The sequence below is a fragment of the Triturus cristatus genome, chromosome 6, assembly GCF_964204655.1.
Source record: "Triturus cristatus chromosome 6, aTriCri1.1, whole genome shotgun sequence".
In the NCBI taxonomy this organism is placed as follows: Eukaryota; Metazoa; Chordata; class Amphibia; order Caudata; family Salamandridae; genus Triturus; species Triturus cristatus.
The window spans coordinates 1,483,532,654-1,483,558,495 of NC_140589.1; the positions used below are offsets into that span (position 1 = coordinate 1,483,532,654).

The 25,842-nt window shown below is 43.1% G+C and overlaps 1 protein-coding gene across 1 annotated transcript in view; it reads left to right on the plus strand.

Moving 5' to 3' along the window:
* Positions 1 to 25,842, plus strand: part of EML6 (EMAP like 6) — an 884,002-nt gene that overhangs the window by 820,658 nt on the left and 37,502 nt on the right. Inside the window, exons 37-38 of the mRNA XM_085612599.1 lie at positions 2,941 to 3,103; positions 12,958 to 13,061. Coding sequence (XP_085468725.1) covers positions 2,941 to 3,103; positions 12,958 to 13,061 — 267 coding nt within the window. The remainder of the gene's footprint in view (positions 1 to 2,940; positions 3,104 to 12,957; positions 13,062 to 25,842) is intronic.

The following is a 25,842-nucleotide window of genomic DNA, read 5'->3' on the forward strand; positions in this document are numbered from 1 at the left end:
TCAGCCATTTGTGTTTTTTTCGGCACACAATGTTTTTCGCTGGTTTCTGCCTGTAACACGAACACGCATATTTTCAGTTGCTCCGTTCCTGTTTATCTCACATTTGCTGTGACAAATTTCGCTCAGAGCTCAGTTCCTGTTTATCATTACCTTTGCCAATTTTCTAGATTATCTTGTAATTTTGGATTTTACTTTCCTTTAAGCATAGAATTTTATTTTTAAAATGTTGGCATGTGATGTAAAAATCCTTTGCTCATTTTCAGTGGCGAGACCTATTGGCTTTGCCAATGCCTGTTTTCCTCTCAACAGCCTCTTTTCACCCCACTTATCTTTCTCGTGTCCCTTGTTATGATCTCCCAACAGACCTGTTTTTCTCTAAATGTCCCTAACCACGGGTGTACCATGTTCTTACCTGGATGCCACTTCTATCTGTATGTACTCCTTAACTCATTAGCACCGTGGCATCTACTGCCGTTGCACTCCCAGTGCGGCACTACTCTTGTTTCGACCATCAGTATCTCCATGCATGCCCCAGATGAGTATTCTAATTTGCAGCCGGCTGCTTTCACACCTGCACGCCATGGCCCTCCCATGGTCTGTTTTTGCCAGTTTCCATCGTGAGACGGGTGGATCCATCTATTGTTTATGACACCTTAACACAGCAGGTTATAACTGCTGTCAGGGTACTTTAGTACCGGCTTGTGAATTTTAATATGAAAAGTAAGGGACACAGCTCAGCAAGGCATGGCATTGGGCAAGACTACTGTAGGGCTCCCTGTCACTGGGTGAAACTGACGAGTCCTGAGGATTATTTCTATGGCTAACTCAGGCTAAAGTTCTCAACATATAACAGTTTCGCCTTGTCGGGCCCACTCCTTCTCGCCAATGATTATTACTTCAGCTACCCCCAAACTAGAGTTCCTATGGCCATCGGTTCCCCGTGGAGAGCCTTGTAATTCTGCAAAGCTAAAAAATAAACGTGGATCTCACCTAACACCTTGCACTAAATCACCATAAATGGATCAGTCTAGACTAGAGAATGCTACAGAACGAACCAGGACTCTCGCAGGGTTATTTTCACTCGAGGGTTTCCACTTATAGACCGAGAAGCAAAGCATTACCACAATTGCACAGTAAAGAGGTAATACATAAACATGATCATTATATATTCAGAATGAATACCATATATAGTGGGAACTCTAACCTAGAGCATTCAGAATGGAAAAGAATTGCGGCAAGAAATACCAACACATTATCATAGGCTTGTGACGATTTCCCCTAAACGTTTTCTTCTTAAAGATCTCGATTACTTTTAGGTTATCCTCCATCGACATCTTGTTACTTCCCCTGTACACAGATTGCACCAGAGTGTCCTTTGAAAAGCACTTTATTGTGCTTTGAAATCCGCCCTCGGGACACATTATTACTGCAATGTCTGTGGATTATTAGAGAATGTCTGCTAATACCGTATGGTACAGCTGCGCTGTCGACAAATGCCATCATTAGCGATGAGAAGGTGAACAAGATAACATGTTGTGTGCTCTATTATATCTTCTATCATACTGTCTGGCATTAGTGATACATACATCCTAACCCACCATACATTGTGGCTGACTGCTCTTGGCTGCTGAAGATAGTATCTCTAAGCGAAACATGTGGTCTAGAGTACATCGTTGGGGAACCGTTCCCAACAATCATTGGTTCCCCTGCATCATGTGAGCTCTCTAAACAACTAAAACCTGAGGCATTAATACACAGTTGCTTGAAAGAAAGCACAGTGTCCTCTTCTGTAGCTGGTCACGTGTAAGCATCAAGTAATACAGATAACAGGAGGCAAAAGTATACTTTTCAGGATGTAAATTGCACTTTTCATGTTCTCACCAGATTAGAAGTTGTCTATGAGATAGGGTGAGCTTGGCACATTTTTCAAAGCTAGAAGCAATGACAAGTGGCAGAGGGCAGCATCGATCACAGAATAAGGCAGAAAGGAATGCACACTTTATCTACGTGAGCCCTTTCAAAACAGCATGAACACCGAATAAACCTTCAAAACATCACACCCTCGTGCTTGCACATTACATGCGTTGTCTGAGCGTCAAGCAGGCATCTAAGATCAGAGCTTACCCAGAGTTAGCAAGTTCTATCACAAAAATGGCAAGTAAATGCAACACACCCTTTCCAGTCCTGGGTTTTCCTTTGACCAGCCATTGCTTTCGGGCCTGTTAATCCAGTTTAACCACAGCAGCTTCCATAGTGCAATGTTTTGTTAAATAACTGGCCAGGGCTGGAAAAATGCTTCAGGCCCATTTGTTAACCTTTCGGTGAGGGCTTCCTGAGCTAGCGCTATAAACTATAAAATACATGTATTCATGGTTGCTGCCTTTCTCACCTGCAATCCATTCATCCTTTGATGAATTCATGCTCTCATTGGCTACTGGTTCATAAATCCATGCACTCACTCACCAGTCCATCTGCTCATGCAGTAACAAACCTATTCATCCATCCGTGCGCTCACCCATTCATCCATCGTCCATCCACCCATGCTAATACATATCCATTCTGTGTTGCCACTCTTCCATTCATCCAGCCATTCACAGATCCATCCACCCCAGCTTCTGGTCATGCATGGAACCATTGAATCTTAATTGTATTTATCCACTCCCCGTCCCCACATTCTCACACGCATCCTGCCGGTCAGTGAAGAAAGTGCTTTCTCTTACAGAAGGTCTGGTCTGTTGACTTTCTCAGTCCTAAAGTCCAGCATTTCAGTCTGAGGAGCTGCGGATGTCCTAAGTGTATGGCGGTGTGCTTTTATATGGCTACATCCTACCAGCCATCAGATGGTTAAAACGTGTAGTTCAGTCTGTGATCATTGAGACATATAATGCAGAAATGGGACGATCACAGGCCTTACTAATCGGTGCTGTTTTTCCTTTTCAGAATCAGTCCTGATAACAAGTTTCTGGCAGTCGGTTCAGCAGAGAACACTGTTGATTTTTACGACCTCACTCTTGGCTCATCGTTAAACCGGATAGGTTACTGCAAAGACATTCCAAGTTTTGTCATCCAAATAGATTTTTCTGCCGATAGCAAATATATTCAGGTGAGTTTTGATTGAACCAGGAATCTTACACATGTTACATTTCAGACGCTTCTTTCTCAGGGGTCCTGCCCAATATGCAGATTCACAGCAACACAGTTATTCTTCAGCACCAGGAGTGGACTTCACAGCTTTTTGCTTTGCCAGGGTGCCAGTTACAGGATGTAGGTGGGGTCTACGGGCACAAAGGAAGCAACCATGGCAAAGCCAGCAGGTCTCCTTTTGTGCGGTGCATGCACAGGTTGTCAACACTAGAGGCAAGACAGGCGTACACGCTGAACATATACACAGGCAACACGAAGAGTCACACATGTACTCTCAGTACGGATGGCTCTCATGCAGCTGATACAGGTGCCAGTGCACACATGGGCAGACACTCCTGTCTCCGCTGCCTGTGCGTTGCATGTACACATGCTCTGTCTCTGGTGCAGTTTGAGTAATGAGTGCGTGCGTGCTTGTCCTCATTCCATCTTCCCTTCTTTGGTCATGGACGAAGCATGTCTTAATGCAGATGAACATACTGCTGTGTGGGATCTACGTACCTGTGCAGGGACGCAGTGACATTGGGTGATGCACCTTTCATCTATGCTAAGAGAGCATTGTGCATGCAGATGCTTTCAGCTGACTGAAAAGAACTGCCCAAAAATAGAGCCCGTCTCAGATGTCATTTAGAAACGTTCAAGGTGTGTGATATCTGCAGCTCAGCAGAAGGTGACGTGTCCCACGTTCTGAGCCAGAGAGTTTATGAAGAGGGGACATTCTATACGGTTTATGACTTTTTAACAATTCTAATGGTAGTCATGGTTCTCAACAGGTTGAAGATGTTTTGAACAGCGTGATACAAGTAGCCTGGGTGGTTGCGTTTTAGGTGAGGGGAAAAAGATCCACATCCCTTACTCATCATATAATAAGCATATGTTGTCTTCTGTTTATTCTGGCCCAGAGACAGGGGGAGAAACCCCTATCCCCCTAAAATGAAGTAGGATGAGTTTTGGTGTGTCCGGGCAAGATTCTGGATTTTTTATGATTGATATAAATATCCAATTGATGCAAGTATATCAAGCGATGCCGGTGAGAAATTTGTGCTTTTATTTGTTTGTCAAAAAAGAACAGGGATGGCACAGCCAACACGTGTTTCGCCCTCTAAACGGCCATCAGGCCTAGGGCTTCTTCAGGGCTGAGCAGAGATAGAGTAGCCATAAGGATTCATAACACCCAGTCAAGTGGATCATATAGTTAGTATATGTGGGTGTGTTAGGTGGGAATAGAGGTGAAGGGGTGAGGGAGTGAGCAAGTTGTTGAAGGAAACCAATGAAAAACCGGAAAGAGGAAAGGAAGAGAACATGGTTAGAGTATGAGCGAAGGGCAAGGGTTATTCCCGAAAAAGAGGGTGTAGTTGCAAGGAGAAGTATACGTGTGGGTTAGTGTATGACAGATATTATGTGGGGGTCAACGTAAGTGATTGCGGTGGTCAAGCAAGGAGCGGTTAGGTGGTGTTGGAAAGTGGGGGGATGTGATATCGGTATTTGGGTCATTTAAGTTGTGAGAGAGAGCGATAAATTAGAAAGGTAGAAGAGGATAGGTTGGCATTTAACGGAGGAACATTATATACAATTAGGACATATGCATGAATATTTTATGTTAAGACAAATGCAAATCGAATGACAAGTGTAATCATAGAAGGTGAATAAATTACAAGGTATTTGAAACACAAAAAGTAACAAGTAACGGTGGTGCGCGTATGTAACAGGACATTTCAGAGCAAATAGCGATTGGCGATGTACAGTTAGTAAAGATTTCATAATAACAGTGATTATGAGAGCGTTTGTGTCCAGGACAGGAGTGGGACAGAGACCCGTTTATGTCATGCATGTTTGTAATATCGTCAAGGTGACGAAGGCATTATTAAAATATACAGTTTCAAGCGGATATTTAAAATGCCGGACGAGGAGAGAGCATGTCATACAAGAAGTCGGGTATTCAGCGCGATTAATAGTAAAGGTACAATATATGGTAGTGAAGTTAAGACACGGTCGAGAGACGTCAAAAAACAGTATCAAAGGTAAATACGATACAGTTTAGTCACAAAGAAACAACGGTAAGATTATAGGTTAAATCAGATGGTAGAAACACAGTGAATAGTTACAAAGATATTTGGAGTTCAGCGTCAAGGCGGTCCGGTCAGGTATGAGAGGAAGAAAAAGAGGTTGACTTTAGTCACATTATTAGGAGGTTGCGTCAAAAAGGTGAGGCGGTGACAGTTGCTGGCCGCGGGTCGAGTGTGTCATGCGTTCACGAATAAAGTGGTTGGGAAAGTTGCAGTATCATGCAGATATTCAACAATATTGATCTTGTGATGTCATTAAGCGTGGCAGTAGTCATGGGCATTGCGGGAATAACGTGGAGTGTGGCTAGTTTCACGATGTCTAGTGGTGCTCATACGCGCTAGATCTAGGTAAAAGCGTAGGAATCGTACGTGAATGCCAACCGTAATGTGATACTGGTGTGTTGTTTTTAAAGAGTGTCGGAATTGTGAAACGTACGGATGCACTCGGCGTTTTTGGGTGAGCAAAACCATGTGAGGTGCTCAAAGAGATCGAGATTCCCTTACCGGGAGGTCAGGTAATGGGATATCAGATTGGTTGTGAGGGTTTGTCAACCCGAAGATTCTAAAGGGGAATCAAAACAAAGCAGAACAAAATGAGATACGGGTGAATGGCCGACGTCCAATGGGACATAACGGCGGTGATTAGTTGGTTCTTACCTATTGTCTTGGCTAATGCCGGTGGCGGAGGGTTTCTCAGGTCGTGGCGCGATGTGAAGCCGGTTAGTTTGCGCGAAGATAAGGTGATCGTGACTAAGGACTTCCGGGTGAACTGGAAGTGACGGTGAACTAACGACTGGCGCCATATTGGAGCGGGGTGTTTGGAGAGGAGTAAGTGGCCAATTAGAGAGTAACGAATGTATTAATGTTTTCACCAACATGCCTTCGTGTAAATGTCCATTCGTTATGTTTATCGTTATGTTTATCTGTACCTATTTCCTTTCCCCAATCCATAATGGCAACCGCCTTTTTCGACCTACTCTCTAATTGGCCACTTACTCCTCTCCAAACACCCCGCTCCAATATGGCGCCAGTCGTTAGTTCACCGTCACTTCCAGTTCACCCGGAAGTCCTTAGTCACGATCACCTTATCTTCGCGCAAACTAACCGGCTTCACATCGCGCCACGACCTGAGAAACCCTCCGCCACCGGCATTAGCCAAGACAATAGGTAAGAACCAACTAATCACCGCCGTTATGTCCCATTGGACGTCGGCCATTCACCCGTATCTCATTTTGTTCTGCTTTGTTTTGATTCCCCTTTAGAATCTTCGGGTTGACAAACCCTCACAACCAATCTGATATCCCATTACCTGACCTCCCGGTAAGGGAATCTCGATCTCTTTGAGCACCTCACATGGTTTTGCTCACCCAAAAACGCCGAGTGCATCCGTACGTTTCACAATTCCGACACTCTTTAAAAACAACACACCAGTATCACATTACGGTTGGCATTCACGTACGATTCCTACGCTTTTACCTAGATCTAGCGCGTATGAGCACCACTAGACATCGTGAAACTAGCCACACTCCACGTTATTCCCGCAATGCCCATGACTACTGCCACGCTTAATGACATCACAAGATCAATATTGTTGAATATCTGCATGATACTGCAACTTTCCCAACCACTTTATTCGTGAACGCATGACACACTCGACCCGCGGCCAGCAACTGTCACCGCCTCACCTTTTTGACGCAACCTCCTAATAATGTGACTAAAGTCAACCTCTTTTTCTTCCTCTCATACCTGACCGGACCGCCTTGACGCTGAACTCCAAATATCTTTGTAACTATTCACTGTGTTTCTACCATCTGATTTAACCTATAATCTTACCGTTGTTTCTTTGTGACTAAACTGTATCGTATTTACCTTTTATACTGTTTTTTGACGTCTCTCGACCGTGTCTTAACTTCACTACCATATATTGTACCTTTACTATTAATCGCGCTGAATACCCGACTTCTTGTATGACATGCTCTCTCCTCGTCCGGCATTTTAAATATCCGCTTGAAACTGTATATTTTAATAATGCCTTCGTCACCTTGACGATATTACAAACATGCATGACATAAACGGGTCTCTGTCCCACTCCTGTCCTGGACACAAACGCTCTCATAATCACTGTTATTATGAAATCTTTACTAACTGTACATCGCCAATCGCTATTTGCTCTGAAATGTCCTGTTACATACGCGCACCACCGTTACTTGTTACTTTTTGTGTTTCAAATACCTTGTAATTTATTCACCTTCTATGATTACACTTGTCATTCGATTTGCATTTGTCTTAACATAAAATATTCATGCATATGTCCTAATTGTATATAATGTTCCTCCGTTAAATGCCAACCTATCCTCTTCTACCTTTCTAATTTATCGCTCTCTCTCACAACTTAAATGACCCAAATACCGATATCACATCCCCCCACTTTCCAACACCACCTAACCGCTCCTTGCTTGACCACCGCAATCACTTACGTTGACCCCCACATAATATCTGTCATACACTAACCCACACGTATACTTCTCCTTGCAACTACACCCTCTTTTTCGGGAATAACCCTTGCCCTTCGCTCATACTCTAACCATGTTCTCTTCCTTTCCTCTTTCCGGTTTTTCATTGGTTTCCTTCAACAACTTGCTCACTCCCTCACCCCTTCACCTCTATTCCCACCTAACACACCCACATATACTAACTATATGATCCACTTGACTGGGTGTTATGAATCCTTATGGCTACTCTATCTCTGCTCAGCCCTGAAGAAGCCCTAGGCCTGATGGCCGTTTAGAGGGCGAAACACGTGTTGGCTGTGCCATCCCTGTTCTTTTTTGACAAACAAATAAAAGCACAAATTTCTCACCGGCATCGCTTGATATACTTGCATCAATTGGATATTTATATCAATCATAAAAAATCCAGAATCTTGCCCGGACACACCAAAACTCAAGTAGCCTGGGTGGGACTGACTTATCGGGCAATCAGGCAGTGCCCGATAGACTGGTTTGACGGGTCAGTGTGTGGGCCGGTTGTTTTGTCTGCTGGGCCGGTTTTTACTGTTGATTTCCCTGATATTAAAGCAAACATTGCCTGCAGCATGCTCAAACCTTTGCAGTCTTCCATATCTTGCAATACACTTATAAAGCACGTCTTCACAAGTTCAAACCTGCTCCAGTTTACAAACTTTGGTGCGGTCCCTACAGCAACATGCTGGCGACTGTGAGGCTTTGTTTGTAAGCTTCGACCTTTCAGGTGGCATAGCTGATATCCTGGTTGTTCATAGTCACCAATATATGTTTAATATCGTGTCTCTTGAGTGGCCAGTATTAGTTGTCAATTTGCCGTAACGGGGTTTGCCTTGCAGATATTTAGTAAAGGATCCCCACTGTATGTGAGAGTGTAGTTGTCCTTTTTGCTTGTACAGAGAGAGTTAATGAGCGCTTGTTCTTTGGCATCCTTGTAGTCTCTTGAAGGGACTGGTCAATAAGTTTCTTCTGATTCAATGTATTCCTGGGTGGTTGAATATACATCGATGTTAGCTCAGTGATGGCGCCACCATTTAGGTCCCTCATACATGTGAGTTCAATATTTATCTCTCTTAAGACGTTTTCTTGTTTTTTGGCAACAATAACTTTAACTGTTAGGGTAATTAAGATGTATTCTCCGACTATCAACTTATTCCTACAGTTTTTTTTAAAAGTGTTTCCATTTGTGCTGTCCGAGATCCCGCCACTCAAATTGTTAGGTATTTCTAGGAAAACTATTCAAAGATAACAAATCTGCAAAGGAATAGTAACCACGAGGAAAAAAGTTGTGTATGGTAACATTTGCTTTAATCAATTCTTTGTTCCTTCAGAAAATACTTTGTCATCCGCCCTCTCATATTCTTCAGATTTTCAGTGTCTTTCTACTGCTGACTATGCCTGGGAACTGAAGACCATTTTCATAATCTCTTCTGATCAGTCAAATGTGGCACTAATGGATAACCCTGATTTATTCTCCTTTTCCTGGCACTATCCTCACTTTATAGATGTTTCTGGGGTCCCATCCTCTTAGCTGGATTATTCTGAAAGATAACAATTCTGCATTATCTATCTGAGCAAGTGACTGCATATGTGCAATCTCTTCTTTTGCTTATCGGTTTCCTACTACTAGAAAGAGAATACCACAAGCAACTTAGTCAGGTATTTGCAGTTGGTAGAGAAGGCGGTGCAAAATTTGCCTAAAGATGATGTGGATGCTTTGAGGCAATCGGTGTCAGATGGGTGTGATTCTTTGAGTATAAGGAATTCTGGATTGGACACCATTGACAGGATAGCAATGTCTGTGTCCACAGCTGTATCTGTGAGGCGACATGCATGATTGTGCTGTTCAGGCTACACCCATGGAAACCTGTTGATGGTCTTTGGTATTGTTTTTGCTAGGGAGAAATTGTTCAACGATATGGAGAACAATACCGTAAAAAAATGTAAAGCGTGAAGGGTTATGGTGTGGGTTTTAGGCCTTTCGCCAACAGCTCAACTCTTGTTTATGGTGCAGCTTTATAGAAACATGGTTTCTGTTTTATACCATAAGCAGAAATGTGTTTGTGGGCAGAATCAATATAAAATAGCGAGAAAAGAAACCTGAAAGGGGTAGGTTAAGGCAAGGAATGTCAGTAGTGCAGCTTGAAGATTTTGACTGGGTAGCAACTCCATACAAGCCAATTGGGCTTCCCGGTAGAGCACATGACACTAGTGGAGGGGTAAGATGGTTGACATTTTATTAGAATGGCCATCAGATCTAATGTCACTGCAAATTATTTGCATGGGGGCAGCCTTTATTTTTCAATTTACATTTGCCATCACAAATGGAACTAGAGCTTTTTCAGAAAAATTGAGATAAGTATAGCAGATCTTGCAATAAAATGAAGATTACCCTGTCAGGTATGCCTAAGAGACTTTTGCTCTTGGTGCATTTTAATCAAAGAAAGATAATGGAAAGTTAAAACCAATGAATGACATAAAATTAATGAACACATTTCCAAACAAACACTCATTTTAGGGTAGGCACAGATGTTGGTTGCTGTCCAAGAATAAGGCTGTGTTTCTCAATTTACAATACTTGTATTTTTATCTCCTAAATTTTCACGAGCAGAAGGGGTCCCAGTGAATTGTTTTGGCAGATCTTCACTATAACTAGAAAACATTACTTTTTAGTCTAATATCAGCACTGTGGGTACTTATCAAATTGTTGGCTGCAGGAGCAGTCTGTGTGAGACCTCAAGGGTGAAGGAGTACTATTACCTGGATGAAAGATGATGGCGGTGTCTTTCCAGTATGAGGAATCAATTTATTCGCACAGTCTCCTGTCCTGTTTACACACATTAGGGATTTTAATCAGCAATGCAAAGTTAAATTTGGTACCAACGAAATAATTACGTTTTCGAGGCACTGGTGACACAGTTGATTTTTATTTGGTGGCTGAAATACACAAAGTCAAACTTTGTAGATGCTGGGCAGTAATTTTCTTAAAACTATCCAGGCTCATGTCTTCTTGCATTCTCTTGATGCCAGGTGTCAGGTTCAGTATGATCTACTTCTCCAGCTGTCACTCAGGTCTCAGTGGGTTCAGTACCTGGAAAGACTGGCTGAAAGTTTCCAAAAAAGACAAACACGTGACCACCTGCAGTTTGGCTTAGATCCTCCCTGATGGTTTGGGAAGATCATTTAGAAGACCTGTCTTTACCGCGATGTGATAAGTTGAAGCAGCTCCTTAGAAATCTAAATGAGCAGCAAAACTTTGATGGACAACACCACAACAATGCTGTAGGCAAACAATTGAGGTGGAATAGCTTCAGTTAAGCACAGCACAGATGAAATGATGATGTGTTTTTGCCAGTTGTGTATGGTGTAACCGTTCAGTCCACCTGGCAGCAAAGAGTAACCGTGGCCAAGGACAGTTCAGTACATTTTATTAAATATTGCGTTGCACACTGGCAGACCTCCTTGCAGTGCATGATAGCAGGAAGTGTTCCAGGTTTGCTTGAAAATGTTCACCATGATTGAAATATTTAGTGTATATGCACCCCTTCTGTCCTTCATGCATTACACTTCAGATACCCATTGTCTGCTATTGTAATTACTCTGGATGGACAGAGAGAATGACAACAATATACTACTGTTTCCGATTCACTTACCTATACGTATATTAAATGTTTGTATTCTGATGAGTTGTTTTTTATTTACAAGTACATTTCATAAAACAGTCATAGTCTCTCTGAAAATAAACCTCAGTAGAAAACAGGTTAAAGATCAGTGTCTACGAACACTTATGCAGGTTAACACAAAAGAGCTCATCCTCACCTAAATCCATATTTTCAGTCTGGTTTGTGTCTGGCATGGTATTTGATATTTGTCAGTAAGAAGGAAACTTGCAAAAAGGTTTATCTACTTCCACATTCTTTCTTTCACAAGAAAAACATTACAGGCATACCGCAGGATATGACATCACCACTACGATGGTCATAAAATGGAGGACTGCTCTATGACAGAGGCTATCAAAGGTCTAAATCGATAGGGAACTGCGAAGTCAGCCAATCTGAGGTACAGTGGCGCCACGGACCCCTGTTCAAGCAGCCCAAATTAGCCGCTGCGCTCGGTGGTTATACCACTGGTCCCAAGTGTACTGCACGTGCTGCACCATTAATTTCTACTCCCCTTGTTCAGGCATCTTTGTCCGCACCACAGAATGGCCACACATGCTCACAAAAGAGAGTGGAGAAGCTCGGACTGCTATTCACGTCCCATTTTTGCCCCGTTTTTCTGAACTTTAGATCAAGGTCCTGGTTTGGTGAAGAGGAGTAGGGGAGAATCCTGCAGTTATCATATTCTTTGTGCCATCTGCAGATATCTCCTCCACCAGGCGGTTGAACCTAAAAAAGCACCAAGATTTCCACTGCCAGGGTGGCTGAAAACCTAAATGCACCACACTAACAGATGGAAATTTCCCCAGCAAAGCTGAAGATCAGCCACTGAATCCTTAATTATGGCCATATCTTGGGAGTCACAACTGTGTTCTGCAAATACAATCTGCCCAGATAATTCATGTTACTACTCTATCACGCGGGCATTTGAGTATAAGCATAAACAGTTGAACAATGCACGCATTCTTAACTATATGAAACAGACGATTTGGGAAAACAGGTGCCCAAACAGCAAGAAAAGAGGACTTGCAGGGCTTAGTCAAAGTTAAAGATGGATCTCCTCAGTGAAGGATATTTGTTCCTAATTTCATTGTTAAACTGACTGCAATTTAGATATAGATTGGAAGCCCCGTAGAAGCCTCTGCTCTTGTCTTAAAAATTCAGAGCTCTTAAATCAAATGTAACATTTTTTTAAACCTTTATTTTTCATATAAACCAACTTTGCAGCGATAATAACTGTAAGCACAGTGTACAGCAGGTAAGTAAAGGATAAAGGGACAGTACCCAAAAATGCAGCATTCATTTTCATTCATTGCATGAAATTTAACATTGTGCATTTGAATTTGCTTCTACTATTTCCAAACCGCACTGCTAGCAGTCCTGATGTTTGATATCTGACATGAAAGAGAGCTCCACCACACCTTAATTAGACTGTATCGCTATTAAACTAGCAGTGAAATGTAAGGAAGCACCCACATGTTATTGTTGTAAAATCTGACTGAATTGCCAAGAATATGTGCAGTAACATCGTGACACTTAGTTTCATCAACATTTGTACACGGTCCACAGGTCTCAACTGGTGCCTATAAGCGTCAAGTTCATGAAGTGCCATCAGGAAAACAGATATTGGATGCTGCGTTCATTGAGAGGATAACATGGGCAACCTGGACAAGGTAATCACATAGCCTGATCTGAACCAATGCTTCTTCATGATTACATGGACTCACTGAGTAATATTGAAACAGGACATATATATATATATATATATATATATATATATATATATATATATATATATATATATATATCCACTTAGGATTATACTTTCGAGTGAAATAATTGGTACAACTTGAATGTAACTACAATTCCCACAATTCCTCCTAATGGTGAAAATGGGTATTAGTATAAATAAACGACATTGAAGACAGACTCACGCACCGTGAGCAAGACCAATTCTGGTTGAAACGCGTTGGTGGTGGAGGTTGGTGTTTAATTGCACGAGAAATTAAAGCAATCCTGAAAGTATACAACTCCCTTGGTGTGCAGTGGTTCCTTTTGAGGAAGTTGGTGGAAAAAATAAATAAATATATATATATATATATATATATATATATATATATATATATATATATATATATATTCACTGAAAAAACCATAGGTTTCACACATGTTATAGTTAGCGGAAATTTTACTGATAAAAAACCAATGAAATTCCCCCGTTATAGTTAGTGCAGGCAACTATAACTCACGCGACCGCAATCCTCTGCTGATGCTAATACTGTATTTAGACACTTATTTGCCCATGTCTTCTTCCATACATTTTTAGCTATACATATATAACAAATATATTTTTTTCATAAAGACACATATGTCATCAGCAGAAGATTGCGGTCGCGTGAGTTATAGTTGCCTGCACTAACTATAACGGGGGAATTTCATTGGTTTTTTATCAGTAAAATTTCCGCTAACTATAACATGTGTGAAACCTATGGTTTTTTCAGTGAATTTGCAAGGTTTTTTAAATGCTAATTCCTAACTATAACGTGTGTGAAACCTATGGTTTTTTCAGTGAATTTGTACGGTTTTTTAAATGCTAAGTTACTTTACGCCATTCGTGGCGTGCGCGCCCACTTAACGCAGTTCGATCCGTGCGAGCACGGTGCGCTTTGCGCACCGTGCGCGCACAGTGAGCATGCGGTGCGCTTTGCGCACCGCGCGCCCACTTTACGCAGTTAGTGCCGTGCGCGCACCGCGTGCCCACGTTACGCTAGATGGGCCATGTACGCACGATGCGCTTCGCGCACCGTGCGCACATGGAGGACATATGATGCACTTCGTTTTGAAAGGTAATATTTTAATTTTTCGGATATTTTATAAGCCATGCACAAATGGTGCCCTTCGGGCACCATTTGCACACGGGGTGGAGAGAGTGTGGATAATTTTTTCTTTTTTTTAATTTTTTACCGTACGCGTACGGTAAGCGTAATCGGTGAAATTACCAAAAAAATAAAAATTCCGTTTTTGGCCATGGGGGATCTTTGGGGACTCCCTCAACATGGCTATGTGTGTGGGAGCTGTCTAAACAGCCCCTTTACATGTTTTTGGGCTTTATATTTTAGAAATCACTCTCAGTGCGAGAGAGAAAATTGGGGCCGCCGCTTCCTGGTTTCGGCCGATTCGAATGTTTACTAAGATCTAAGAGCCAATCCGAATCGCGCTCGCGCACGCCACCGTACGCGTACGGTAAGCGTACCGTAAGCGGGCTCAGATATATATATTGATTTAAAGGCTATTTTCTCAGAATCTACTGAACAGATTTACACCAAACCTACAAAAGGCACTTCCTTGACCTGAGGACTACCTCTCTGCCAAATTTCTAGTAATTCTGTTCAGCCGTTCGGGCTGTAGCCCTGTCTAAAGGTCCTATGGAAAAATGCATGGGAAAAACGCGTTTTGGGACCCCCCTTTTATCTCAGCCCCCGCTTGACGAATCCCCCCGAGACTTTCAGGGTAGGAGCGGAGCGTAGCGCCCCACCTATTTTGAAAAATTCGCGAGGATTCGTCGACCGGTGCCAAAGTTATTCAAAATAGAATGTTGCGGATTTCCTATGGAAACGTGGTCCTAACTATAACTACCTACTGGCGACCGCCAGTAGGTAATATATAGAGAGAGAGAGAGAGGGGATTCATTGCTACTTACTTTCCAAGAATTTTCCTCTTTTATAAGCAATGTCATTTTTTACATGATTGTTTCAAAGGAGATTTGTCAATTTAGCCAAGATGGCAGCCTGCATTTTACTTCCGTCTGTCTTGCTTTTAAAACTTGCATGATATTAGGAATATTTCTTTAGTACAGTTTGAGAGCCTCATTTAGAGTTTGTTGGTGTGGGAGCAGTACCATAACTAGGTGAACTCATCAGTGTAGTTCAAGCGAGCTCCACTGGTGAACACCCTTGACCAACTAGCCCACGTGCCATATGAATTCTAGATCACAGTGGCATTAGCTCCAGCCTATTTCACGTGTACTGCTGTCACAAATTATTTTTTCATTCCCGGAACCAGCATGGTAATCCCCAGAAGTAAAATTGAAAATGTTCCCGACGCGCATAGGAAGAGCTCCAAGAACATCAGGGGTGTTTGTCTTTTGCTCTTCTGCAACAAATCCCCACTTTGGGGTTATATTAAAGAGAATGGCGAGCGGCTGAAATAATAGCCCACTTGGCTTTCAGGTGTGATGAACATGCATCTACCGTACCACACTTCACTTTGATCACAGAGATCACAGTTAAGGCGGCAGGGATCTCAAAATGTAGCAGGTGGTTCTCCACTGGAGAGGAGGTAGCGAGGGTCTTCTTCAAACTAGTGGTCTGGCGCGTCCTGCCTGCTAAGCTCTAAATGAGCTTCAAAGACTTTTGAACATCACTGATCTTTAAACTTGAGCCAGCCCCAAGTCTGAGAGTTTGCTTCACTGTAGAACTTCTTGATACGTCGTAGTAAAACCTAGTATTTTGGTTCACATTTGGTATATGTTACAAATGCTGTTATTGCAGTGTTTTACAGTATAAAAATTATATATTTGTATCTGATACTGTTGTATAGTGTTCCTGTGTATTCACAGTGTGGTGCCTGCTGATAAACCCTGTAACTAGACATATTCCTATCCAAAAAATTATTTTTTCACAGTTCTGCCCAAAATGAATTTCTAAGGTTACTGCAAAACTGACTTGAAGTTCACACATGTGCTCAAAATTAATTGTTATACTATAAGAATCTAGCACAGCACATGACTCCTCACCCTTAATTTCCCATGGCTGTTATCAAAGGCTTTTTGTGTGCTCAGTGCATAAATTCCAGTTACTCGAGGGCTTCCACTTCTGGTTTACTCCTAGTGACTTTGTAGTCCTACTCTCCCTATGGATGGTACAGGCAGCTTTTCAGGACAGTTGCTAGACTGACAGCAGAATAGGGTTGAGTGGCATGAGTCCTTTCAGAGTGCACACATCACTGTGGCTGGTCAAGGGCTCCAGGTACGCTGTAGGCAAGATCTACTGGAGGCTGCTTGATAAATGGATAACCCTTTTATGCTTCTAGTTGGAAATTAGGTACTTTCTTATGGCTTTGTGTACAGAGATTTGTTGTACCTGTAGCAAACGTTTACCAGCCCGTGAAAGCATATGCCAGGTAGCAGCATGTGGCCAGATTGACCACACTCTGATTGGGGGGGGGGGGCAATGGTAAGTCCCACTGTCCTTCCCCTTTATCTCATCAGGGTGGCTTCAGTATATGAGCTCCATTGCCTCCACTTTGAAAGATTTGCGCACACACAATAAAGAAACCAGTGCTTAACTTGAGCCAGTGGGGGCCACCGGCACTCATGTTTATGGCCAGGGGACTTGCATTGTTTTTTCTCATCCACCATTTCCCAAGAGTTAAAGAGGAAAACACATGACAGAGAAAGAAAGAGAGAGAGATGGAAAAACCATCATAAAGGGAGAAATTAGGAACCTGCACAAGAGATATAAAGGGAAAGGGAGTGTCTGGAAGTTGGTTAAAGAGGCATGAGGTTAATTCCAGGCTATGCAGCCTTGGTATTCCATGCACTGGTGCCGGCCGTGGGCTTCGGCGCAAAGCTTTAGGCACGGGCACTTGTTCTTCAACGAATTAAGCATTGAAAGACATCAACTTGATGGGAATGAACTGCCTAGCAATACTTCAATGGCACAATCTTTGGAGGGAAGATTTCCTGCAACTTTCTTGAACAAAAGGGCCATGTGTAGAGGATAGCAATTAAATAGAGTTCCTCCCGCCACTGTGCTCTATATCTTGTAGCCTTTTATGTGAATTACACTACCCCACCTTCCGAAGGCACCACCTTCCTTTCAGGATGTCTCCAAATAATGGCTTGATTAGATTCTGAAGTAGTAAACCTTCTCCCGATGTTTTCTTTTACACTTAGCAGAATATCGGCCAGAGAGCCAGGAGGAGTCGCGGTCGGGTGGGGGAGGGCGTAGACGGACCAGCTGGCTGAGTCTCATATGCGGAGAGAGGGACACCCACCTTCTCCTTGACTAAAGGAGCTCCAGAAGTATTTTCGTGGGTGTCTAATACAGAAAAGCGATTGGATAGCTCCACTGCTGGGTGAACAACCGCCATGTCCACCCCCTCCACTACACCGGTGGCAGAGGAAATGGAAGCTTGACAATTTTCCTTAAGCAAACCAAGATCGGGCAAGGCAGTAGTGGTGGGGGGGTAGAAGCCATAGTAGGTTTTTTATTCTCCCTATCTAGAGTAGAATTAGATAACACCTTATAGTAAGTCTTCAATGATGGTGTAATTCTGAGTGTGGAGGAGAGACCCCCTTTGGTTTTCTTCCTCCCCCTTCCATTACCAGGGGGGGTGCTCTCAAGAATGGCCCTCCCTTTGTCCTGTTTAAAAGTAGTTTTAACCTCAGTAATCGGAGGGGAGACAGAGGGGGGATCAGACAGGTCCAGCGTAAGGTTAGGAGCTCTATTACGCAAAGTATATCGGCTTATAACCGGTTCCGGCTTTTGTTTTGGAACTACAGGGTGAGGGATACTGTGAGAAACACTACTCTGAGCTTTCTCCATAAAGTTCTTGTGGAGAGATATAGTATCAGCTAGCTCATAGAGAGCTTGCACATAATCCCCCCTAGTGTCCGCATAGACTTCTGCAGGTTTCACCCTATATGGCAGCACTCCCTCGCAGAGCGAGTCACCAGGAAAGGCAGATGCATCGACCGGGGGTTCCAACACCCCCGTAAAAAAAACCTCCGGTGCCTCACCTCCTCCCCCTCCGACGGGGATGCCTCCGAAACTCTCCAGCCTGCTCCACCAGTCCGCTCGCGCCAGCCCGACACACCTCCTCCTCTCCTGAGCAGTCCGAAGTACGCAGGCTCCACACAAGCGAACCCGGAACTGAAAGCCGGGACTCCGCCGCCTCCACTCCTTCGCAGCGCCCATGAAACGAAGCCACGAAGGCTTCGGGACCACCGCCACTTCTCCATCGCTGCATGCCATCGCGCTCAGAAGAAAAAAGAAAACCCGGCGTGAAAAGCCCCTACCATAGGTAAAATAGATCGGGGGGTATGATGTCCATTAATTATCGATTAATCTGGCGAGAGGAGGAAAAACAAACAGAATCACATCAGAAGGTGCCGCCATAGCCCCCCGTGGGACTAGACATTACAAGCTGCCTGTGCATCATTGGAACAGAAAATCGATGATGTCTCAATAAGAACGGACGCCCTCGAGCTGGAGATTCCAAAGATTAAGAACACTTTACACTCCTCTTCAGCCCTAATGGACAAGCTGGTTAAGCAAAATAAGGAACTTAAGGATGATATGGAGCATTTGGAAAACCATACAAGGAAAAATAACATCAGAATCCTAAACGTTCCTGAAGAAATAGAGGGGAGTGATATTAAAAGCTTTGCACTTTCCCTCTTAAGGGAAAGTATCTTAAAAGACCTACCGGATATAGACCTGGTATTCGACATACAAAGGATCCACCGCGATCCATATAGGAAGAATCCAGGAAAATTCCGGCCAAGGAAGATTTTGGTGAATTTCCTTACATACGCCACCAAGGAAAAAAGTTTGTCCTTAGCCCTGACATTTACTTTTTCCATTCGATCAGATATCTCCCATATCACGGCAACAAAACAATGGGAGCTGAGTAAAAGAATGACTATCCTGAACTCATTGGGGGCTAAGGCCCAGTTGAAGTTCCCTGCTTCCCTCCGGATCATGTGGAACAACCGCATGTATAACTTACATCAAATAGAGGATGCTGATGAACTAATAGATAAAATAAGAAGTGGAGGTGGAAGTGGAGCAGATCCAAAATAGGGAGGGTATAGGCATCGTCTTAAGGAAAATATCGGGTGGAAAAGAAAAGTAGTGGAAAAGTAGGAGGGGGAGGAAAGGGAAAAAGGGAAGTGGAAAAAGTTTCATATAGTATTTGTATAGATAATGGCCGCTGGCCCCCCCTGGTGGAACTGGGCTTTTCTTTATAGTTACGTTTTGCTATGATCACGCCTATGGCTACTCGTCCACAGGGCTTATGCCCAGAGAAGAAGGGAGGGTTCCCCAGGTTGGAGAGGGTCTCTAGGGGTCACTCGGGAGGGGAGGGAAGGCAAGATGGGGTAGGTGGGGAGCACAGGGGGGGGTGTGGGGGGAGGAAAATACTAAAACAGTTCTCATCCGCAATTGCGTCCCAATATGTAGGGTACTTCTAGAGTATATGATTAAGTTCTGGGTAGATGAAAGGGATCTTAAAATACAATGACTACAAAAATTAGATTTGTCTCGTGGAACATCAGTGGGCTTCGATGTCCACGTAGACAAAGGCTAGTCATGAAATGTCTCGAGCAAGCTACAGCTCAGATCTTCCTTCTACAAGAGACTCATTTGAGTAGTTCCGAGTGTAAGGCTATCTTTGGGAAGTATAGATGGGTTGAGCATTATTGCTCTTCCGAGCAGACATCTCATTGTAAGGGGGTAGCAATATTGATTAGATCAGGTATTGGAGGTACTATCAAATCGGTCTCAACGGATCAGTCAGGAAGATGGATAATAGTGCAGTTGACTATTGGGGGGGTTGATTTATAGTCTCATACTACGGTCCTAATACGGATGATCCGGCTTATATATACAGAATGCAGGCTAAACTAATAGAGGCCACCACTCCGGTAATAATTGGAGGCGATTTTAATGTTCTTCTTAACCCTCTCCAGGACAGGTCTAATTATAGTCAATATGTTGCTGCTCCTCGTGCTCGCCGAGCTATGATTAATATTACTCATGTGCTTGGCTTGGTAGATGCCTGGAGGGCCAAAAGAGGTGCAGAGCAAGGCTTTACTTTTTTTAGTAAGAAATATAACCATTCTTCTAGAATCGACTATATCTTTATCGATAGGTTAAGTTTGGAAAACTTAGTTGATATTACTATTCTCCCAAGTATTTTGTCTGACCATGCTCCAATTTCTTTTTCGTATTCAGGGAATAGGCCTAGTTTAATTCCTAGGTGGACATTGAAAAGGGCAATGTTGTCTAATTCTGAAATAATCGATGCCCTAAAAATTTCCACAACGGATTATTTTATCATCAACATCGGCTCTACATCCCTAGATTTATGTATGGGACGCTTACAAGGCTTACCTGCGTGGACAGACACATAGTTTGATATGTGCTAAGAACAGGGAAGAGGCTCTGGAATCCCAGATTCTGGAAAGAGAGATTGCCAGGCTTGAAGGAGATAGGTTGACTTGCCCCTCTGGTAACCTGACACGGATCCTTAGTGATCTAGAACGTCTATGCTTGCAGTACAGGAAGAAGTTGGATAATACAATAAAAGCACAATGGTTGGCTCATAATATGGAAAACTTCGAGTACGGTGAAAAAGCAGGTGCTCTTTTGGCATGGAAAGTAAGGGCAGATCGGTCTAAGAACAACATTATTAGCTTGGCCACTGATGAAACCGGAGCAACCTCCTGTAAACAGGAGGATATGCAAAGGTGTCTTCTTTCCATGTTTTCTAAGCTATATAAAGAAGAGAAAGTTTCTAGCTCTGGGAATATCCAAGAGTGGCTCCGAAATAGGGCATTATCAGATCTAACGGAGGAGGGTCGAAATATTATGGATGCCCCAATATCTGAGGATGAAATCAAATTACATATAAAAAAGACCAGAAATAATAAGGCTGCTGGGACAGATGCTCTTCCTGGGGAAATCTACATGGCTCTCCAGGATGAGATAGTTCCCAGAATGTGCGAATTATTTAACTATATCTATAGCCCTAATGGCAAGATTCCCAGATCATGGAAGGAGGCCACGATTTTCCTTATCCTTAAAGCGGATTCGTATAGGCCGATCTCCCTGCTTAACGCCGACTATATGAGCATTTTAGCAGGGAGATTGGTCAGGATGATTCCGCAGCTGATCCATTCAGACCAAAAGAGCTTTATCCCAAGAAGATTCATCCAGGAACAAACGTTACAGCTGATCGGTACAATCGATTTGGCAGTGGCACGGTCGGAGCCTTTGGCCGTGGCAGCATTTGACGCAGCCAAGGCTTTCGATCGTGTCAATTGGGCCTTCCTTTGGGAAACTTTAAGAGCGATGGGATTTGGCCCAATGTTTATTCAGACGCTTATTAGATGCTATGAGGGTGCCTCTGCAGCTATACTCCTGAATGGCCAGTTGACATCTAGTTTTAATATCACAAGAGGAACTAGGCAGGGGTGTCCTATTTCACCTCTATTGTTCGATATATATATCGAGCCCCTTGCCCAGGCTCTGAGATTGAACAATCAAGTTACCCCTTTCCAAGTATTGGATTATAGTTGTTAGTTAGCCCTCTATGCAGACGACCTGCTGGTTTATACCAATAACCCCGCTGAGGTTTTTCCAAAGGTGGAGGCTATTCTTGAAGAGTTTGGCCCGTATTCTGGATATCTTGTCAACCCCTCTAAGGCGGAGGTAATGTCCTGGTGTGTAGACAATTGGAATGGAAGGTGCAGTAAGGAATTCAGATATTTGGGAATAACCATAGTTCAAAACCTAGTCGATATTCCTCTGATTAATCTGAGGAAAGTAACCAAGGAAATTGACCATCTTTTTTCTAGATGGCAGAATCTGCCTTTGACCATTTACGGTCGAGTAAACCTCGTTAAGATGGTTATCTTGCCAAAATTGAGTTATCTGTTTAGTACTATCCCTCTTGACTTCCCCAGAAAGCTGTTAGATAAGATACAAGGTAAAATCGGAAGTTTTGTCTGGTCTAATAAAAGGGCCAGGCTCTCCTGGAAGAAGCTGAGACGAAGGCTCCTTAAGGGAGGCTTGGCTCTCCCTGATGTCTTTTGGTATTCCGTCACCTTTCAGTTTAAAAATATACGTTCTCTGCTTATTAGTACAGGTGAAACCAACTGGGCGAAAATTTTGAGTGTGATGGTCAGCTTTGAGGGGGTGGGGTTGGATTTCTATATAAGTTTGAGGCACCAAGGTTTTTTAAGAAGGTTTGTTTAAAATGTTTAAGAACAGCATTAAATCTATGGTACAGAGTTAGAGTGAGATGGGGATAGGCTATTATTCGGACTTTGCTCCCATTTGGGACTCTCCTGGCCTACCGTTATGCTTGCAAGATAGTCTTGCACTACCAATAAAAAAGGCAGGAATAGTGATCTGGTCCGACCTTATATCATCAGACGGTGTTCTCCCCTGGGAGATTTTAAGACCCAAAATAGGCAGTTCTTTCTCTAAATTCAAATACATACAACTATGTTCCGGGTTTACAGCTGAGAAGGAAATAATAAGAGGCAATTGGGAAATTGAACACCGTCTACAAAACACAAAGCTAATAAAAAAGGAAGTTGGACTGGGGTATAAGAGTCTATTGAACGCCGACGATGTAGATATCCCTCCAACATACTCTATTTGGAACTCATCTATATTGGGCGAAATAGCTATTAACTCCTATGCCTCATCTCTTCAAACTCTATATAGGTATGTCAGGCCAGCTTCGCTCAAAAAAATCAATTTCTTTGTCATTAATAGGCTCTATTATACCCCTAAAAAGATAGCGAAATTTGCCTTATGTTCAGCCCCGAAGTGTCCTAGATGTGAGTGTGTTGAAGCGGATGATGTACATATGTTTTTTGAATGCCCCTCTCTATGCGGATTTTGGCATAATGTGGAAAATACTCTTGAGGCCATTTTCAGATGTAAGCTCAAACTAAATTTAGCAATAGTTTTCTTTGGGGAGGACAATGGTGTAACAAGTTCGGTCTCTAGCGCACAAAAGGGCTTACTCCTCTGCCTCATTATAATTGCTCGGAGGCAGATTTGTAAACTCTGGAAAGCCCCCAAGCCCCCGCTGTATGAGAACTGGTTGGCAGCTGCATTTAGTATGGCCCGCTTAGGCCAGGGATGTTTGAATGACCACAACCAAAACATCTGGTTATCACTTTTATCTTGGGGCATCAAAATGAGGTTGGTTTTAAGGGCCTTTTATTTTTTTTATTTTTTTTTGGTCCAATGATTACACCAAGCCATGTATCAGAAGCTGGCCTGGTCTGGTCTAAGCTAACGCAGTAAACAGAAGCCCGAGGGTGTTTAGGTCGGAAAGGGCTTTCCGTTGATATTGCAGACGCTTATGGTGAGATGAGGACAACAAAAAAAAAAAAAGGATGTCTCCAAATATTCCTGTGGTAGTGTCTGCCTCTGTCATCTTTGCTGCAACCAAGAAACAGAGCATTACTGAATGCTGCAATTGCATGATGGTTCTGCCTTTAGGAGAACATATGTGGGCATCAGTCAGGCCGAGTACCACTGGAATTGCGAGGCCCAATTGGCTGGAGAAATCATGAGAAGTGTGCTGATCTGAGGAGCCTGTGGCTCAATCTAGGGCCGGGGACCATTGGAGGAGAGAGAGTCTCACAATGACACCTCAGGGGAGTGACAGGGAGCAGCACAGATGTTCTATGGAGTGAAGCTAGATGGATGAGGCACAGGCTTTGGTCCTGACGGTAGTTGCAGACAGTATTTAGGTAAAGGCTTTCTCCCTCTGAGTGCCTAGCAAGATGCATGTGAAATATACCTTTTGCAGACAGGAGGATGATAGTCTCACTGTGTGTGGATTACATTCTTCTTTTGGTTAGAGATCCTGGTCTCAATCTCCTGCCTTTAATAAGGGAAATAGTACAATATGGTGGTATGTCAAGGTTTCTAATTAATTGGGACATATCCAAACCGCTCTCCCTTACTCCGCATACTGCACAGCCGACCACAGGATTTATACTAAAGTGGAATGATGACAAATTAAATATCTGTGAATTATGTCAAACCATGATACAAACCTCCTGATCTATGATTATTGGGGGCCATCTTGAACAGGTTGAAATCCCTAGGGGATTAGACTACCCCTGTTATTTGCTGGCCGGATGACATGATTAAAATTGTTCATAAATCCCTTATCCCTTTGAACATTTCATTCTTTAGTATTCTCAAGACCACACTGACCAGGCTTTTATGAGCTAGAAAGCAACCTAGGGATACGTGGGAGACTCTTACCTTGCTTTCTGAGGGAGGAGTCTCATTTGATTGCCCAGGCTCATTACCCAGCCTATTGGCAGGATCCTGATTCTCGCGTGCCATGCCTGGTGACTGAGAAAGATCAAGTAGCTGAAGGTTCTTTGCTGGCCGCTCTGTGTACAAAGCAGCCTAGACCTTCTTTTGATGTTCGTAGTGTGTGCTGTACACACTGGGCCTGGTGGACACTGGGGGGTCAGGACTGGCCATACCTTACTATACTCCCCAGTTGTAACTCTGGCGCAGAATAATTAGGTCGCTTCCATGCTCGTACTGTCAGTATCTGCATCACTGCATAACAAAGGGATCTCTCAGATTGGGCATCTTTTCCTGGGAAGAGAATTCTTAACTATAGAAGAATACAAAGCAAAGGTTACAACTAGCCCCTTGGATATCGTCATCTATTTTAGACTTACATTTGCTACCAATGCTGCATTCCTGACAAACTACCTGAGTACTGACCTTTGACACAGTTACTGTCTTCCTACAGTAATGGGAGATGGGTAACCAACTTAGTGTATGTACATTGCAGCTATGGAACCCTTTCTTTCACCTGCTAAACAATATTGGGAAAACGATTTGGAATTAATAAATGAGGACATGTTATGGAAATACTTTTGCTCTCAGGTCAAGCAGGTCTCTATAAACAATAGGCACAAACTCCTTTACGTTAAATGTATAAATAGAATGTATTACAAAAACAAATTTAACAATATCACTAGTACCCTCTGTTATGCTGCCCCGGTCATAGTACCAAACGCTTTCCATTTGGACTGAGCTTGCCCTTCTATTTTCTCCTTTTGGAATGTGAGTTGGTACTAACTCCTGCAACTACACCTGGGCTATGTGTTGGAAGTCCCTACGCCAGTTAGAATGATTACAGCCATGCTCATTCTGTTGGCCAAGCATATAGAAGCCATGTCCTGGTTAAAAGGTTCTTCAACCAAAAGAGAAGCATGGCTGTGGGACACTGCTTACAGAATTAACTCTGCCTTTTAGCTTGCCATGCCTCAATTCAAGCAATGTAGACTCAGGGACTTCTGGGGTCCCCTGCAAGGTAACCTGGAAAGCCATGCCCAGCTGATTCGTAGATGCTTTGAAATATTTTACGAACTGTGGGGAGTTTGATGGTGTCATTTTAAGGGTTGTGCATTTGGTCTGTATACAAGGAAATATCAATGTTTGACAATCATAATTGAATTGTTTTTTGTATGTGCCTGTAACCTTTGGCATTCGCTGCCTCAGCAGTGACTCATACCCTCATGGCTGCTTCTGCCTGCCTGTTGCTGACATTCTATTTCTTTTGGCCTTTATCACTTGCTCTGTAACCTCATACTAGAGATGTGAT